The 18,902-nt window shown below is 47.4% G+C and overlaps 2 protein-coding genes and 1 pseudogene across 2 annotated transcripts in view; 1 reads left to right on the top strand and 2 right to left on the bottom strand.

The window, feature by feature from the left end:
- Positions 1-1,067, top strand: part of LOC136665625 (RNA-binding protein 25-like) — a 31,264-nt pseudogene extending 30,197 nt beyond the window's left edge.
- Positions 1,068-1,663: 596 nt separating this feature from the next.
- On the bottom strand, positions 1,664-11,855 carry slc35a3a (solute carrier family 35 member A3a). The gene is made up of 8 exons (XM_066643851.1): positions 11,419-11,855; positions 7,980-8,182; positions 6,987-7,141; positions 6,779-6,901; positions 6,309-6,483; positions 4,557-4,675; positions 4,103-4,236; positions 1,664-3,803 (listed from the first exon to the last, which is right to left on the bottom strand). Exons 2-8 carry the CDS (start codon positions 8,167-8,169, stop codon positions 3,713-3,715), a joined length of 987 nt encoding a protein of 328 aa, XP_066499948.1. The 5' UTR covers positions 8,170-8,182; positions 11,419-11,855; the 3' UTR covers positions 1,664-3,712.
- A 1,423-nt stretch (positions 11,856-13,278) lies between these two features.
- Positions 13,279-18,902, bottom strand: part of notch2 (notch receptor 2) — a 65,071-nt gene continuing 59,447 nt past the window's right edge. Inside the window, exons 27-29 of the mRNA XM_066643271.1 lie at positions 17,968-18,115; positions 17,733-17,830; positions 13,279-17,608 (exon numbers count right to left, since the gene is read on the bottom strand). Of these exons, the coding sequence (XP_066499368.1) occupies positions 16,136-17,608; positions 17,733-17,830; positions 17,968-18,115 (1,719 nt within the window). The 3' untranslated portion in view covers positions 13,279-16,135. The remainder of the gene's footprint in view (positions 17,609-17,732; positions 17,831-17,967; positions 18,116-18,902) is intronic.

Below are 18,902 nucleotides of genomic sequence, written 5' to 3'. Positions count from 1 at the left end.
TTTGAAGGGCCAGTGTTATTCGTTTTTCGTTGACTTCACTTTCTCCCTCAGAGTCCCGGCTGCTGGGAAAAGAGCCGTGGTTGAGTTTGATCTACACTGTGTGTGTGTGGAAGCAGGGCCGACTCTGTTCAACCAATTTTCAAGTACGGGGTGTTTCTGAAACAACAGTAAGACAGCAAACGCTTCTCTGGAGCATTGGGAAACACAGCTGAAGAACTTCATACAGCACTCTTCATCAAACACAGGCAGCTTAGACTTAAAGGAACAGAGCTGTGGAGCTGAGCGTCGGTGCGTATTGCATCACCCCCCAAATTAAGAGCTCCAGGTCTAAAGACCCCTCTGTGTTTGTTTACAAAGAGCCCGTTATTATGACGTCATTTCCACGTTAGTTACTAACCGCCCACAGTTGATTTCAGTGACCGCCGACAACGATAGTGTTTCTGAATAAACAAATTTAACAAAGACATCATCACAAAACATGCATCTCTTGAAAAAGAAGTTTACATTGACTTCCAGTGAATATCCTTCTCCTGTAAAGTTGCTCTTTTGGGAGAGGCATGTTTCTGATTGGACAGCGACAAAATACTCACCTTTTTCCAGTGAATACAGCTCTGGGTCTTTATGAAACGTCCATGACCTGGTTTTGTGAAAATGCCACAGGGATCAAACCCCACAGCAGCGCTCTGCCCCTGTCTAAACAGTACTTGTTCTGTGATTTTGGGCGTGTGGGTTTGTGGGCTCCACGTCCCCAAATAAACGCGCAGATGCAGCGGACACGTGATTTTTCATAATACATCCCCATACATTAAGTATAGCATCATTCACAGCAAGAGTAGAGAGAGAGAGAGAGAAAGAAAGAGAGAAAAGAAAAAAAGAGAAAAAAGAAATAAAGAGAGAAAGAAAAATAAAAAGAGAAAAAGAGAAAAGGAAAAGAGAAAAAAAGAGAGAAAAAGAGGGAAAAGGAAGAGAGAGAAAGAAAAATAAAAAGAGAAAAAGAGAAAAGGAAAAGAGAGAAAAAGAGGGAAAAGGAAGAGAAAAAGAGAAAGAAAGAAAAAAGAGAAAAATAAAAAGAGAGAAAGGCAGAGAAACCTTTCCTCACTTTTTGTGACACCTTAAGGTAAAAGTTCTTATGAAATAAAATTAGGAAAATAAAATCCAGCGCTGGTTTCCTGGTGAAGAAAAGACTGCTAGTGACTCTTCACCCCACCACTCACCTTTGACCTCTGCCTCAGCCGCTCTGCTCTGCTCTGGGTTACATGGAGGGTCTGGTGTGGACTGAGCGAAGCTGGTTTTTGCCGGTGCATTCTGATTGGCTGTGCGTACGTTCGTATGTAAACACTTGTGTGCGTCATGTATTCTGACCAATGGAAACTGCATCTTTGTAAAGTGATAGTTTCACGTCTGTTGACGCAGTCTAGTTTTTCCACAATGGCTGTGTTATTACTGTAGTCACCTGCACCTACCCCTCACACAAAAATAACAACGCGAGAGGTCCGTTTGTAAACAGCCAAACAGCCATTTCCCTTGGGAACAGGCAGATCTTCACCTGACTGAAGTGATCTGAACTGACACTAAACTCTGTAAAGCTGCTTTGTGATGTCAGTTGTAAAAAGCACTATATAAATACATTTGTTTTTATTCGATAATAAAGTCAACTTGAAAACAAAATGGATTCCTGACGATGATTGTATTAAGCACTTTTCAGGATGTGAACTCAAGCACTTTCTCAGTGTCATTTCAAACACAAAGCTAATAACCACCAAGAGATAAATGTGTTGGTTTTTCGCTCAAAGACCACAGCTTTGAGCCCAGGGCCTTGGATTTTTACCTTTAGCAGTTGTTGAGATTAGAGACAACACAAATGTATGTTTAAGGTGTTTTACCGACTCCAGAACACAACCTGAAACGTAGCAAAGACCCCAAACTTTGCCTGGTGTTACTTTAAAAGACAAAAGAAATATTTACCCCAATTTTTTTCCATCAAAATGCAATGGACTTGACCTGACTCTTCTGAGTCTGGATCACAGCACAGTGCCCCATGAGTGAGAGATGAGATTTAAAAACAAAGAAGTAGTTTCAAACTTAGCACTGATTTAAATTGTTTTTAATGGCTTCATGTCTGAAGTACGGAGCCCCTGAAGGGACATGCTGAGAATTTTTTTTTTCAAAGAAAAATCTTGTGAGCTTCACTGAGTACGCCACGAGTACGTCAGTACGTCGTGAGCACCACTGAGTTCGGAGCGAGCACCACTGAGTACGGAGCGAGCGCCACTGAGCTTCTCTGTCTGGCAACATGTCAGGGAAGTAGAGGGTGTGCTGTAACTCCTCCATCGTGGACGAAAACCTATTTAACTGTTTGAAGTCACGTCACATTGTAGAAACAGATATTCAACGACTTAAAGATGACAAGTTGTGTGTGAGTTACATTGGGAGAGTACAGATCATCAGGCTAAATATTTAGCGGCTTGTTGCATCCAAATTCCACAGCTTTATTTTCTAACATGGAATAACCTTTATGTCTCTATATCTGAGACCTAGCTGAAAGTATACCTCTAGCAGGCGTTCTAGAAACAGAAAAACATACTAAGCGGCGCTCACGACCGACTAAGCGGCGCTCACGACTTACTAAGTGGCGCTCACCACCGACTAATTGGCGCTCACGACTTACTAAGTGGCGCTCACCACCGACTAAGTGGCGCTCACGACTTACTAAGTGGCGCTCACCACCGACTAAGTGGCGCTCACGACTTACTAAGTGGCGCTCACCACCGACTAATTGGTGCTCACGACTTACTAAGTGGCGCTCACCACCGACTAATTGGTGCTCACGACTTACTAAGTGGCGCTCACCACCGACTAATTGGTGCTCACGACTTACTAAGTGGCGCTCACCACCGACTAATTGGTGCTCACGACTGACTAAGTGGCGCTCACGATTTTTCCCTAAAATAAAATTCTCACCATGAGAATTTCAGGGGCTCCGTACTGAAGGCTTTAAAACAAACCAAAAAAAAAAAAAAAAAGAAACCCCACACAATGACCCTGACCTAAAATCAAGTAATCACCACTTATTAATAAAAAAATACATTTCTGTCAGAGGGGTTTGACTGGCCGGATGTTAGTCCTGTTAGTGGGTGGCCACAGGATTATAACATCAACGGGAGAGAGTGTAGTGATGTAGTATCTCATCTCCGTGAAGCCAGAGAACGGCCACAGACGGGCTGCTTCCTTCCCACCAACACCAACACGTCCCCTTCACGAAAACCGATTCCATATTAATCTCTTTATAATTCTTCAAGTTTCAGCAAGACATTCTACTCCGAGCTGCGGTTTGACACTACTGACCTGTAGCAAAGAGCTGACCCGGCTGGAGCACTGAGGACCGGTTCTGAGCCGAGACCATCACCACCCTGCGACAGAAGCCCACACTAAACCTGAAAACTAAACGTCAACTGCTGATAGTAGCTCAGGGGCTGGGACAGTGTGCACTTGTCTTGCCTGAGTCCATCAAGTATTCTGGGTTGTTGAGCTGCTTGCAATTTGACTCCTTTGGCTCAACAAAGTCACACACTGCACGTCCATTTCCTCTTTAGTCAAAAGAGCCACTACATAGAAAAGCACCACAGAGTCCTCCACCCATCCCCCATCTCTCCTTCACTCCTCCTCCAGCTTCCACTCGTTTTCCCTGTCCCCTCTGGTCCTGGCTCCTGAGCTACGCTCGGCTGGGGATGGACGCTGGCTTTCTCTCGTATCCGTAGAGGAACGTCGCAACTATGACCATGACTGCTCCCAGAAAGAAGATGCTACAGAGAGAAGGCACAAAAGCACACTCAGTTAGAGCCTTGTGAACGAACGACAGAAGGAATACACATCTCCCAAATACACAATCCCTCTCACGATGCACACAGAGTTATCAAAGATATTTCAACTGGAATCATAGTAAAGGCAATGTCTTTAGGGGAAGCAGAGGATTGTGTAAAAGTCCAGGAGGTCAGTCTCCTCCTGCCTCCAGCGTCCTCCATCTTGGGGAGGTGTAGTCATACCACAAATGGAAACCACCACCACAAAACCTACTCCACGAGAGCTGAAGGTGTGGCCCTACCTTGTCGGCTCGAAGTCCTGGAGCCAGAAGTAGGAAATGAGGGTGGACAGGATGATGGAGAGGGAGGTGGCGAACCCTTTAAGGATATTGTCTGCGTATTTAATGACAGCAGCTATGACCAGACCTCCCAGAGCCTGCAGAGGAAGACGTATCAGTTTAGTTCTCAAAACATCACCCAGTAAACAACCAAACTCCCAGGAGAGGGAGTGACTGAGACGTTTATTTGAACATGGGGAAGATTAGAAGGCCACAGCGTCGCCAGGGGTTCCTTAATGACCTCAGGAAGCCAGCAGGTCGGTTATTCGTCTCTGACATCCAATCATTGTGTTCCACATAGACCACAGGGAGAGCGCCCCCTGTCGGCCCCATGAACAGCACTTCCACAATCTCCAACGTGAATCAATATTAAACGGTTCTGTTTTTATGGTCAACTGGGGACTGCATCGATCCTCACCTGTAATGACACCACGGTCCAGGTGATGGAGTTGTAACCCTGGAACATCCCGTGCTCCCGGACCCTCTCGCCGTCATACAGCAGCATCCCGAACAGACCAAACACCAGGCCAAACAAGCCTTCAACACACACCAAACAGGACACATGAGAGCGGGGGGTAATTAAATAAATAAAAGGTCCAGTTAGAGACTGGCGTCATGCTCAGTGCCATATCATTTACATTAAAATAACCTTAGAATTAGAGCATCTCTTTATGTAGTTAACAACGGAACCTAATGACGTTACTGCTTCACATTACCAGCAATCTGATTGGCTCTTATTACTGGAGGGCGGGAGTTTATCCGTAAACAGAATCCGTGTTGATCGTTGTGAGAATTTCAGTCTGCAATCGTTTCCTTATTTTTAAAGTTTCTGGTTTTAAAAGTGTCCCAAATCAGCTTTTATTGCTTCCCTTGGGGTATTTTTACTGGCCCCAGGACAGCGGTGACTGGAGTCCTGTCTCTCTCTGTCTGTCTGTCTGTTTCTGTTTCTGTGTCTGTCTTTCTGTCTGTTTCTGTGTCTGTCTTTCTGTCTGTCTCTGTCTTTCTGTCTGTCTCTCTCTCTCTCTCTCCCTCTCCCTCTCTCTCTCTCCCGAAGCAGAAAGTAGTGAACTGATGTTAGAGGCAAAATACAAGAATCACACGCTCAAATGAACCGCGACAAACATCAGAGGAGCTGTTAACACCCATCACGCCTTCCCCGATAAAAATAAACCTGACAGGAATATTTGTGTCTGATCTGAGTCTGATCTGAGCTAAACATGAGGAGCATCAAGCGTATAGAAGACTTTATAAACCGAAGGAGAACTCCTGAAATCTTTAAACATCTGTGAAAAGTGAAGGGCTGAGGTGTGAAGAGAGGTGTTGGGAGAGGATTGGTGTAAAATGTTGATCTCTAGAGAAATGCTCCGTTTAAAAACAGTTCTCGGCGATGATTAATAAAAGAAGACGTCTGAAAGTGTGATGCCTTACAAACAAATTAATGCACAGATGAAAAGTAGTATATTTGTGTTGTAGACTTCAGCTCCACTAAAGAATCAGAGCTCAGTAACACACTCTGTATGGGCTTCAATTTTAATGACTGAACTCTGAGGGAATTTTAAAACATTGGTGGAATTCGCGTCTGTCTCTGTGTCTGTCTGTCTGTCTGTCTGTCTTTGTCTGTGTCTGTGTCTGTGTGTCTGTCTGTGTCTGTGTGTCTGTGTGTCTGTCTGTCTGTCTCTGTCCGTCCGTCTGTCTGTCTGTGTCCGTCTGTCTGTCTGTCTGTCTCTGTCCGTCCGTCTGTCTGTCTGTCTGTGTCCGTCCGTCTGTCTGTCTGTCTGTGTCCGTCCGTGTCTGTCTGTCTGTGTCCGTCCGTGTCTGTCTGTCTGTGTCCGTCCGTGTCTGTCTGTCTGTGTCCGTCCGTGTCTGTCTGTCTGTGTCCGTCCGTGTCTGTCTGTCTGTGTGTGTCTGTGTCTGTCTGAGTCTGTCTGTGTCCGTCCGTCTGTCCGTCCGTCTGTGTGTCCGTCCGTCTCTGTGTCCGTCCGTCCGTCTGTCTGTGTCCGTCCGTCCGTCTGTCTGTGTCTGTGTCCGTCCGTCCGTCTGTCTGTGTCTGTGTCCGTCCGTCCGTCTGTCTCTGTGTCCGTCCGTCCGTCTCTGTGTCCGTCAGTCTCTGTGTCCGTCCGTCTCTGTGTCCGTCCGTCTATCTGCCTCTCTCTCTCTCTCTCATACTGACCCAGCTGGATGTTCCTGACCCACACACTCTGCTTGGTCTCTTTCAGGATTTTCTCGAAGTAAACTCCAGCGAAGCCACTGGAACAGCAGGCCACCAGCACGGCCACCAGCCCCACGAACGGAGAGCCGGCCTCGGCCTGCTGCTTCTCAGCCGAGCCCGACGAGTCAGACGGCCACTGGAGGACACAGAATAAAGCACACAGTCTGTAAACTTCACCATCAGACTCCAGAACTGTCCAAAAACACGCATCGCAAATATAACTCACAACCCCATGGCCACGAAGCCGTGTGGCTCTGAATTAAACAGGCAGACTGTTACTGTGCCTTTAAACCTGACATATGTAATCGCTCAGGTTGGCTGCTCTGTATCATGCCTCATGCAAAAAGCAGTTTGGGCTAAAAGTGTTAAAAACTGGAGCATCATTTTTAGAGCAGGGCTCTACACTTCGCCTTTATCCAGCAAATACAAACCTGTACAAGTGCAACTCCAGCCATGAGGATGAGTAAAGACAGCCACTGATACAGACCCAGTCTCCGTCCCAGCATGGACACAGAGAACAGGGCTGTGGTCAGGATCTTCAGCTGGTAGGTCACCTGAGACACAGACAAGAGGGAGAGGAAACTGAAACGTCATCTTCTGGCTCGGTATGTATTCAGAAACCCATGGTCCTGTTCATACCTGATATGTTGCAGCGTCCAGGTTGGACAGTGCTACGTACAGCAGGTTGTTCTGAAGAGTGTAGATTCCTGAGGGAATGGCCAGCTTCAGCGTCTCTATAGGTTTGTGAAAGATCTCCTGCCTGAGGACACTGCTGAGAGCTCGGACACTGTAGCCTGCGGAGTCCAGTAAGGGTCGTAAACATTTAGAGTTGTGTAATGATGTTCTCATTATTATCTCATATATATTTATTTATGCATACATTTTTGATGCCTGAGCTGAGTAGCCAATCAGCAAGCTGCCCACCAACTAACCAATCAGACCTGGCTGGCCAATCAGGCAGAAGATTTGAGCACTTTGTTTTCTTGAGCAGATAGATTTTCACCTTAAAGAAGATCCTCCCATTACTGAGTACTTATCCCACAGCTTCTTATTCGTATTTTCCCGTCCCACCTTAAATGGTGCAGCACATACTTTCAGGTATAACTGACTGGCTTATCAGTGTGCAGCATTCAGATTGGTTAGTGTGTAGGCAGCATGCTCATTGGCTAGTCAGGTCAGTGATCAAAACACACATTAACACACACTAGCGAACACTAGGGGGCAGTGAGCACCAATGCCCAAAGCGGTGGGTTGCTTTAGCTGGGGTCGGGGGTTAGGCGTCTTGCTCAAGGGCACTTCCGTCATGACCTTCTTGCTCTGGGGATTGGACCAGCAACCTTCTGGTATAATACTGTATTCGGGAATAGCGTCTGTGCACTTGCCCATGAACAGATAGTTCGCAGAGTTAAGGGAAAGAGATTGATAGTCTTTCACAGGCCTAAATACACTCTCCATTTTCCACATCATGTTGAGTGTGCAAACAGAAGTTCTTGGTTCATGAGCATTTTGGATCTACAGCTCTTCTGTACAACGCCCCACCTCTTCAGGGTCAACACGGACAAGGCAGCAGCTCTATTGGCAGCGGGCGCAAAACTGCATTTTATAAATGTACATTATTCGGGTCGAACTCACTGTGCTCTTTGCAGACGAGGCCAACGCAGGTCAGGATCTTCAGCAGCTCGGCCACCACCACAGCTGAGGAAGCCAGGTAGCGTGGGCCCTCGGACTGCAGCGTCCGAGAGTAGCGCATGGTCAGCACCAGGGAGGTCGTCTGGAACACCAGCACCCCCAGAGACACGTACTTCAGCCTGGAGGACGTCATGACCGCAGCCAGACTGTGTGGACAAAGGAGGAGTCAGGGGGACGGGAGGTGAGTTGTCGTAGCTGCAGTTAGTACCGGCATCATCATTCAATTCCTGTTTGTGTGACCAAAGAGTTCTTGATTTCAGTGAAGCCACTACTGCCCCCTACACTTCCTGCAGTGCATTACAATTTGTCAAAAAAGTCATAAAAGTGGTCTTCTAATCCAAATGATTACTACCTCAGGGTGATAATGAGTGAGTTCTTATGCTAGGTGATTTATATACAATCTCTTTACAAACAGTACCTCCATTTCCACTTGATGGTGTACTCAATAATGATTAATTCATCAACCTGGATCAGACACAAAGGCCACACAAGTGCTCTTAGATTATCTCAGCAATGTTGCTTTGGTCCGATTCCACAACATAGCACCATCCAGGAAAACCTGAGGGACACAAGCCAGTCCTCATCTCTATTACAGCAGTCACTGCCAAAGCTCCAAAGCGTCCAGAAAACAAAGTAAGGGACACCAGAAAAGATAGGTCTCTGAGATAAACCAAAGATTGTTTTAATAAATATTAATTTTTAAATACAGTATAAATACATGCTGAAGACTGAGAATATATTACACTTTCATCAATAATTCTGAGAGTGTATAGCAGATATTAATTGTATATAACGGTCCATTTTACTGTGTTTTAGAGACTTATGTGCTCCAATATAGGTAAATAATTTTATATAATTCATTCATTCATTATCTGTAACCCTTATCCAGTTCAGGGTCGCGGTGGGTCCAGAGCCTACCTGGAATCATTGGGTGCAAGGAGGGAGTACACCCTGGAGGGGGCGCCAGTCCTTCACAGGGCAACACACACACACTCAAACCTACGGACACTTGAGTCGCCAATCCACCTACCAACGTGTGTTTTTGGACTGTGGGAGGAAACCGGAGCACCCGGAGGAAACCCACTCAGACACGGAGAACACACCACACTCCTCACAGACAGTCACCCGGAGGAAACCCACGCAGACACCGGGAGAACACACCACACTCCTCACAGACAGTCACCCGGAGGAAACCCACGCAGACACAGGGAGAACACACCACACTCCTCACAGACAGTCACCCGGAGGAAACCCACGCAGACACAGGGAGAACACACCACACTCCTCACAGACAGTCACCCGGAGGAAACCCACGCAGACACAGGGAGAACACACCACACTCCTCACAGAGAGTCACCCAGAGGAAACCCACGCAGACACAGAGAGAACACACCACACTCTTCACAGACAGTCACCCAGAGGAAACCCACGCAGACACAGAGAGAACACACCACACTCCTCAGACAGTCACCCGGAGGAAACCCACGCAGACACAGAGAGAACACACCACACTCCTCACAGACAGTCACCCGGTGTTTCCCCAATGTGTTTTCACTTGTGAACTATATTGTAATCACAGTGTAGTGCTGGACGATATGAGCACAAATCAATATTACGATTAATTTTACCACAATTACGATTAATCAGTGTTGAGCCTGAAAAAAAAAAAAAAAAAAAAACAACAGAGGCCCTACGTCTTGAAGATGTAAAGTCCTGGTTCCATTTCCGACTCCAATATATTACTGTACAAAATAAGGCAGTGAGCAGCAGTTAAGCATCTTTTAAAAACACCATAGAGCTCAGTTAAATAATAACGTTAGCATTTACTCGGACTAAGAACCAAGGGTCGACTCACCTAAACGTACAGGAACCCACTTGTGATGTAACAACATCCGGCCCCATCAAAACCTTAGGGTACCTCTCTCAGGAAAACGACTTCGCTCCTAAACAGAATGATCTTAGAAACGGTTCGGCTGTGGTCCACTACCGAGAAAAGGACGTGAAGTGCTGCTGTGACTTCTCTCCCACACTTCCTCAGTCCCAACTGTCGACTCTCAGTTAAAAATCTCAGTCAAATGAGGACAGAGAAACAAAGAATCAGGATGTAAACCCTCCATTGACAGGCTTCTGACCACACCTTCCACACTCCAAGAGCCTACAAAGAGAACTTTGAGCACACATTACACAACGCCAGCTCCTGTAGCTCCGCCAGAGTACAACTCATTGTTTGAATGACAGGAAGACTTTCAGGAATGGCGCCAAAGTCAATACACACCCACAGCCGACCTGCAAAAGCCATTAGATATTAACCCCAACAGTGACACCTTTAAATCAACATCCTATTAACTGTTATATTCACACTGTCCAATACACACAACACTCACGTATTTTTGTGTACTACGTATTGCAGTAGGAATCCACAGGGGGTTATATACATTCATTATATACATCACACAGCTCCATCAAATACCAACTAGTGCACGTCATGCTCCGTAGGGAGGTGTGTGTGGTGCTCCTGATTGCACAGGTCTCTAGGGTCCGACAACAAGGAACAATTTGAGACTGAGCCAACCGCACCTAGCAGTTACCTCCATTCAGTGCACTACATGCTCAATAAGAGATATCTAGGGTTCCAACAATGGCCTCTTTAGGGCACCTAATTAGTGCTCATAGGGGATCATTCAGAATTGGGACATGGCTTCTATCTGACCCCCAAAATAAATAAATAAATCACCACAAGCATTTTATATTTCTATAATTACAGACTGTGCTCCATTTGTTGCTCTGCATACTTTGGTAGACCCATTACATCATCAGCCACTAATTCTCAGCTCGACGTGGGATCAGACACAGCAGTGCTGCTTGAGTCCACCAACCAAACATATCCACTCGGCCGCGTCTAACGTCTTCTGATGAAGGACTAGAGGACGACGGACACACGCTGTCTCTGACTTCACATCTACACCGAGGGAGGAGTGTCTCACAGAGAGGACAGAGAGTGGTTTAAAAACTCCAGCAGTCACTGCTGTGTCTGATCCACTCTGCACCTGCACAACACACACTAACACACCACCACCTGCTCTGTGGGGGTCCTGAGCGCTGAAAAACAGGGGGAGAGGGGGGTTAATAATGTAAACAAAGCAATAGACGGACTACAGTGTGCCCCTGTGTGGTCAGTGGAGCTGAGAGAATGGGCAGTGTGTGTAGAAACAAGGAAGTGGTCTTAATACACCACCTTGGGACTGAAGAGTGCAGGGTTAAATGGGCAGTAAACACAAAAAAGGAGGTATTTGGGGCTCAGCCTAAAGCTCCACACAAACAACACTACTCTAAGCTTAAGTGAGGTGTGATAAAGAGATTGGGGACACAGTCTTTGACTCACCCACAGTGCAGAGACTATTAAGAGAATCCGGAAGAGCTGGGTTTGAGGAAACGAAGAGCTCTAAAAGTAAAACTCTGTGTTAAAATCCGCGGAGAGCTGAGGGGGAAAATGCCCGGCCGAGGGTCCAGAGGTCAGGAGCCGAGCTGGGGCTGTTTATTCAGGCTTAGTTTTGGAGTTAGTCCTCCGAGCTGAGAGTCGACTCTTCTGGAGCTGCAGCAGCGTTTCTCAGAGACCGAGCCCGGTTTAATAATAACCCTCTACACGCCTCCATTTCCTCGTCTTTGCCTCTCCTCTCCCCGCGGCGAATATTTAGCTAATGGCCGCTGTTTGTGCTCATTATTCCCTCTTTCACCGCGCTATATTCTCACAGCTGCAGCTCTCTAGTGAGTATTTTCCATCTTGTGATTTCCTCGTTCGCTCTCACTCTCTGGCGCCCGCTAGAGGTCTGGCGTGAGCACAAACCCCAAACCACCGTCTCATTCTCCATTTTATCAGCTCCACTGGCCAAACAGGTTCCTGCTGCTCTGTAAATTTGGTTTACCCCTTTTCCCCATGTTTTTCAGAGCTCAGGAGATTAAATAGTGTACAAAATAAACAGTTTTAAATTCTATTATAATATCATTATTCATTCATTATCTGTAACCCTTATCCAGTTCAGGGTCGCGGTGGGTCCAGAGCCTACCTGGAATCATTGGGCGCAAGGAGGGAGTACACCCTGGAGGGGGCGCCAGTCCTTCACAGGGCAACACACACACACACATTCACTCACACACTCACACCTACGGACACTTATGAGTCGCCAATCCACCTACCAACGTGTGTTTTTGGACTGTGGGAGGAAACCGGAGGAAACCCACGCAGACACGGAGAACACACCACACTCCTCACAGACAGTCACCCGGAGGAAACCCACGCAGACACAGGGAGAACACACCACACTCCTCACAGACAGTCACCCGGAGGAAACCCACGCAGACACAGGGAGAACACACCACACTCCTCACAGACAGTCACCCGGAGGAAACCCACGCAGACACAGAGAGAACACACCACACTCCTCACAGACAGTCACCCAGAGATCCACAAGTGTTTAGTCAGTGGAGTTGATCAAACACATGTAGAAACAATGATGTGGCTTTAATATTATGAATGAATGAATGATGTGTTGTCAATGCAAACATGTAAGATATGGATATTAATTATTTAAAATTATGTGCAAATAACATACTGCACCCTTTACTGTTTGTGTATCATCATTAATGGGATGTTATTCATTATCAAAATATGATTTAATAGTGTCACCCTGCAAACCGGACCCACCGTGACCCTGAACTGGATAACGGGTTACAGGCTGTGAATGAATGAATGAATGAATATGTTTGTAGATTAATGAGAGCAGCACACAGAGGAACAAATCTGTAAAGCTTTGCTTTTATTGTGTATTTTGTCTATAATGGCGTCATTTGTTTGGTTTGTTTCCATTAGACGTGTTTTGTTCTTTATTCACAAAAAAAAAAAAATCCTTCTACAAAGAACATTAAAAGGCTACATACTTCATATAGCAACAACAGTGTGGATATTAGAGGAACCGAGAGAGAGAGAGAACACAACGCTTTAAAAACCTATTTACAGCACATGTGTAAAACAGCCTTTAGTAAAAACATGGAACGCAGGAAACAGCCGTTAAAAAAAAAACAAGTTTAAAAAAAAATAATCATACCGTAAAGTATTTATTTAAGTGCCAAGAATAGAGCTCAACATTAAAATGTGCCATTCTGCATTGAAAGAAGAGTTAGTGGATGTTAGTGGATACTGCATACTGTCACAAGATGGCGTACAACAGTGTGGGGCGGGAGGGAGGGGGACGGAGGGGGGGGGGTGGGACTGTGTACTTCCACAGCTTTGGGCAGAAAATGAAACAACATTTGGTTCTAAACGTCAGTCGTTTGGTTTTCAGGAGTGTGTATAAAAACGTGGTACCGATCTGATTTATAAAGCTCTGCTGGAAAAAACAAAACACCATAAAATAATGATGTCATATAAAAGAAATCCTTAAGGCATAGTTTCTATAAATCGACAGGAAGTTCACACAGGAGAGGGGTAAAGGCTGATTGTGATCAAAACAACAACAACGTCAACAAGAAATACACATTTTAAGATCATTTCAGACACGATAAAGATAAAACTTCCGATCCATAAAGAGACAAAGAATGATAAGAATATAAAACAACAGGAAAAATATATATGTAAATATATTTATATATGTATATAATCAGCAAAGGTTACAATAATCTGTAAAAGGCACTGGGAAGAAACCAAAACTGCACCAACTCCGAGGTCACCGACATTCATTCATTTATTTCCTAAACTGCGTCTGTAACATTTCAGTGGCAACGGAAGACTGCGCTCCATGACGTACCAGAGATCACTGAGCTAAAGGCTGTTCTCTTAAAGCCACGTCCATCACGGACCGCTCCAAGCACCGCAGAGACACGCAGATAGAGGAGAGGCTAAAATATAAATCTTAAAACAAAGTGCAACACTAGCTCCGTGTTAATTTAGTCTTGTTTTGTAACAGAATCCTGGGACGTGACTGAGGACACAAGCTTTACGACTAGGGGTTTTAATCACGACATTCAAAGACTTGAGGCACGACACATTGGAAGACGTTGGAAGGACATCCATCCATTCATTATCTGTAACCCTTATCCAGTTCAGGGTCACGGTGGGTCCAGAGCCTACCTGGAATCATTGGGCGCAAGGCGGGAATACACCCTGGAGGGGGCGCCAGTCCTTCACAGGGCAACACACACACACACACACCCCTACGGACACTTTTGAGTCGCCAATCCACCTACCAACGTGTGTTTTTGGACTGTGGGAGGAAACCCACGCAGACACAGGGAGAACACACCACACTCCTCCCAGACAGTCACCTGGAGCAGTGGCCTCGAACCCACAACCGCCAGGTCCCCGGAGCTGTGTGACTGCGACACTAACCTGCTGCGCCACCGTGCCGCTCACAGTGCGTTTACATTTAAATTATAATATTGTACTGCACTCGATCATCTCTGGGATTTGGAGACTTCACTGGTGGAAACAACATGCGTCAGAACCTTACTCAAAGTGGAGGAAAATGATGAGGCAAGAGGAGGGAAGTGAACCTACTACTGTCATGTCTTTATCTGCAATTTAGATGTTCTTCTTAGAAGCAGAAGTAAAGAAAACTAACACACAGCAGTTTTAACCAGACTCTATTGTATGAAACTCTCAGTGGGAGTCAGTGACTATTCGGTGCCAACGCTATTCCCAAAATGAATGGGTTAGAAACCAATAACAGAATACAACCACATCCCCAACTTTTATAAAATCTACAGACTTCACAGCCACAGTCAAAGAGCGCGAGTGAAATGTACCATTTGTAGAGGGTCAGTAAGCTTCAAAACACTGAGGATTTGTGAAAAACCAGTACATTTCCACGATAAATGATACGCATAAGAACACTTCCTTTTTTCTGCGGTTTAAAAAAAAAAAAAAAAGACAGTAGTGACTCTGTAAATATTTGATTTAAAGTGAGTACCATGACATTAATTAGACATTTCACATCCTGAACCCGATGAAACCAGCCCTTATTCTCTTTTCGTACTGAAACTTGCAGTGGATCGTTTACAACCAAACGCAGGAGGCGTCAGTGTAACATCGAACAGGAAAAACTACTGAGAGAGAGGTGCAGGGAAAACACACACATACACAGGAAATAACACTACTGCAGGCAGTTCCAGCGCAGGGAAGACCCATTCTTTGAAATCAAAAACGGAATTAAATTAACAAAGGGTTTACGAAGTACCTCCTACGCTTTTTAAACTTGAGCAAAAAAAAAAAAAACTAAAATAAAATTGGGGCAGATTCAACTTTCCTTCAACATTTAAAGTTTAAAGCCACACTCAAGTCCAGCGTTTCTTCCCGTGTTTGATGATTGTCCGTAAGCAACAGTGTCTCTGACGGCCGGCGCGTCGCTGATCTCCTCCACAGCTCGGCCGTCAGTCGGGATTCGGAGAATCGTTTTAAAAAAGGTTCTATTTTGAAAGTAGGAATCAAATGTGGCTGAGCAGGTTTCTCTCGAGAAAGCTCCATTCTCGGCGTCACGGCGCATTGATCCGACGATGCTCGGGTGCGGAACATCAGGAGCAGGGGAGCGGCGGAGAGGTGCAGGTTGCATACAATCGCAACAGTGTACCATGTGCATAGTGTAAAAGAAACACGGAGAGCAGTGAGACAGAAAGAAGGGCGCGACGAGACAGAGTCGATTCTTTAGCTCCGGTAGAGATGACTCCCTCGGGCTGAAGAGCCCCGAGGTCCTAGTTAACGTACCCTTGAAGGTACAAAGACGTCCTTTATAAGGTTTAAAAGGTACCCTACATTCATTTCTTCAGAGCAAATGGACACTCGCCATTTCAGACTGTGAAGTAAAATAAAAAGCCTAGAGCCAGGAGATGGTGTGTGGAGTTGATGCAACTTAAAAAAACAAAAACACAACGACGTTAACAGGAAGTTCCGACGCGTACCAACTTTAGTGAAAGTGAAATATCTGTATTTCTGACAATGTGGAGCTGAGAGACACTGTTTAGAACATGGAGAACACTAAAACTGTCCGGAGCTGAGGTTCTCCGGGACCACAGCAGGAGCCGAGTGTAACCGTGCAGACTGATGAACAGTTCTACGCATACACGCTGCTGCAGGACTGCGCCGGTTGCTGCTGCTGCTGCTGCTGTTGCGACGGCTGAGGCGCCGGAGCCTGCAGCAGAGGCGCTTGTTCAGGAATGTGTGTGTGGCGTGGGTGCGGCACCGTGTGCGCGTTTGCGAGCGGAGTGGGGCTGGTGGTGACGTCGGACCAGTCCGAGTTGGAGTGAGGGGACGAGGAGGACCAAGGGTCCGGAGATTCAGGAGAGGGGGTGAGGTAGGGGTGCTCGTTGGTCGGCTGAGCCGGGTGTCCGGGGGTGCCTTCGGAGTTCTGGGTGGCGTAGCTGTGTTGAGATGGAGGTGTTGGGTATTTATCCACCGGGCTTTGCAGCGGCTGGTAGGGCGTCACTTGCTGCCGCGCCTGGGCTTCGGCCAGACTGTGAGCGTGCTGGAGCCCGTTGCTGTGAGCTTGGCTGTGGGCCAGGGGCAGAGCATGCTGCATGCTGTGCTGGAGCCCCACATCCGACATGGGATACATCATGCTCGGGGTACAGGACATGTGTACGGCCTGCTGGCTGAGGCCCTGGCCCTGGCTTTGCCCCGGAGCCTGTATTTGTAGCACCCCCTGCTGTTGACCAGCCTTCAGAATGCCTCCCTGACCACCTCCTCCGGCGGTCATCATCTGGAAGGTGACGATGGGCGGGAGCTGCTCTCGGCTCATGGTGACGTTCATGGGCGCGAGCATGGTGGAGCCGTGGTGCTGCTGCAAGTGCCCTGGCGCCATCTGGTGGGGGAGCATGTGACCAAACATGTGACCGCCATAGCCATGTTTGGCCACTCCTACCCAGGCCTGTTGCTGGCCAAGCATGTGGCTAACAGGGGGTAACAAGGGGCGTGTGGAAGGGCTGGTCATCAGTGGGGGCGAGTTAGCAGCATTAGATCCTGCTGCAGCATCCACAGTGTACGAATGAGGAGACTCCAGGGAATCCACTGGAGACATTGTGACCGAACTCTCTGAAAGACCACCCGCTGCTTTGGTGCCGTTGGTGCTGGCAGTTGTGGTGGTCGATGCTACGCTTCCTGCAGCACTGGCCATCACAGGTGCTTCCCCTCCGGCCGGTTTCTTCCTCCGCTTGGCCTTCATGTCTTTGAGATCCTTGGCTCCGCCTCCGGCTCCGTTGGCCCCACTCACTTTGCCGCCACCGCGCCGATTCTTCTTGCCTTGTGGCCCCGGTCGCATGCCGATGAACCCTGTTCCATTGCTGCCACAGACCATAGAGGGATGGCCTCCGGCTCCGTTGCCCATGTGGTTGGGTCCGGAGTGAGGACTGTGCACCAGGTTGTACTGGTCAAGCAGCCGGACGATGTCATGGTGCATGCGCTCCTGAGCCGTGTCTCGCGGCAGTCGGTCCAGGTGGTCTGTGATATCTCGGTTGGAGTAGTGGTCCAGAAGGACCTGAGCGGCTTCGAAACTGCCCTCTCTCGCCGCCAGGAACAGCGGGGTCTCCTCCTGCAGGAACAAAAACAAGTCTTCACTAGGAATATTAACTTTAAAAGGGAAGCCATGGTTCATAGGTTTCGAAGACTGTGACAAAACAATAACAAACTATTTCAGCAGTAATAACCAGGCTCACCTTGTTGTCCTGCATGTCTCGATTGGCTCCGTTTTTCAGCAGCACCAGCGTGGCCTCTACATTGTTGACCGCAGCAGCCCAGTGCAAAGCAGACTTTCCTGCAGAGGTAGTGAGAAGAGCATGAAAAACAGTAAAGGAAGGCAAGGAATGTCTAATTTACCAAAACCAGTGCCAAAACCAGCAGTGTATATTACTGCTGTTGTAATAATATAATGTGTGCCTGTGTGTGTCTCACCGTGGTCATCTACAGCATTGACATCAGCGTGGCAGTGCACCAGCTCCTCCACCATGCCCTCAACTGCTAGTCTGGCGGCCAGGATCAGGGGAGTGGTGCCATCATTCATCCGGGCATCCAGCTCAGTGGCCCGATTACGGATCAGGATCTGGAAAAAAAAAACATTTGTGGAAATACCAGTGAGCAAAACCATGTGGTGGAGCACAGAGCAAGGGCTATGGTGTGTGCAGAGGGAAGGGACATGTATCTCCATGTATGAGACATGTCCTTCACAGGGCAACACACACACTCACACATTCACTCACACCTACGGACACTTTTGAGTCTCCAATCCACCTACCAATGTGTGTTTTTGGACTGAGAGAGGAAACCGGAGCACCCGGAGGAAACCCACGCAGACACAGGGAGAACACACCACACTCCTCACAGTCACCCGGAGGAAACCCACGCAGACACAGGGAGAACACACCACACTCCTCACAGACAGTCCCCCGGAGGAAACCCACGCAGACACAGGGAGAACACACCACACAACTCACAGACAGTCACCCGGAGGAAACCCACGCAGACACAGGGAGAACACACCACACTCCTCATAGACAGTCACCCGGTGGAAACCCACGCAGACACAGGGAGAACACACCACACTCCTCATAGACAGTCACCCGGAGGAAACCCACGCAGACACAGGGAGAACACACCACACTCCTCACAGACAGTCACCCGGAGGAAACCCACGCGGACACAGAGAGAACACACCAGACTCCTCACAGACAGTCACCCGGAGGAAACCCACGCAGACACAGGGAGAACACACCACACTCCTCACAGACAGTCACCCGGAGGAAACCCACGCAGACACAGGGAGAACACACCACACTCCTCACAGACAGTCACCCGGAGGAAACCCACGCAGACACAGGGAGAACACACCA

This window comes from Hoplias malabaricus, chromosome 14 (assembly GCF_029633855.1).
Source record: "Hoplias malabaricus isolate fHopMal1 chromosome 14, fHopMal1.hap1, whole genome shotgun sequence".
Lineage (NCBI taxonomy): Eukaryota > Metazoa > Chordata > Actinopteri > Characiformes > Erythrinidae > Hoplias > Hoplias malabaricus.
This window is presented reverse-complemented; position numbering and strand designations above follow the sequence as displayed.

Coding starts and splice junctions, on each gene's coding strand:
- slc35a3a (XM_066643851.1), bottom strand. CDS start 8,169: ATGACGTCCTCCAGGCTGAAGTACGTGTCTCTGGGGGTGCTGGTGTTC. Junction 6,902..6,986: donor TGGACGCTGCAACATATCAG/GTATGAACAGGA, acceptor TCTGTGTCTCAG/GTGACCTACCAGCTGAAGAT. Junction 3,804..4,102: donor CAGGACTTCGAGCCGACAAG/GTAGGGCCACAC, acceptor TTCTCTCTGTAG/CATCTTCTTTCTGGGAGCAG.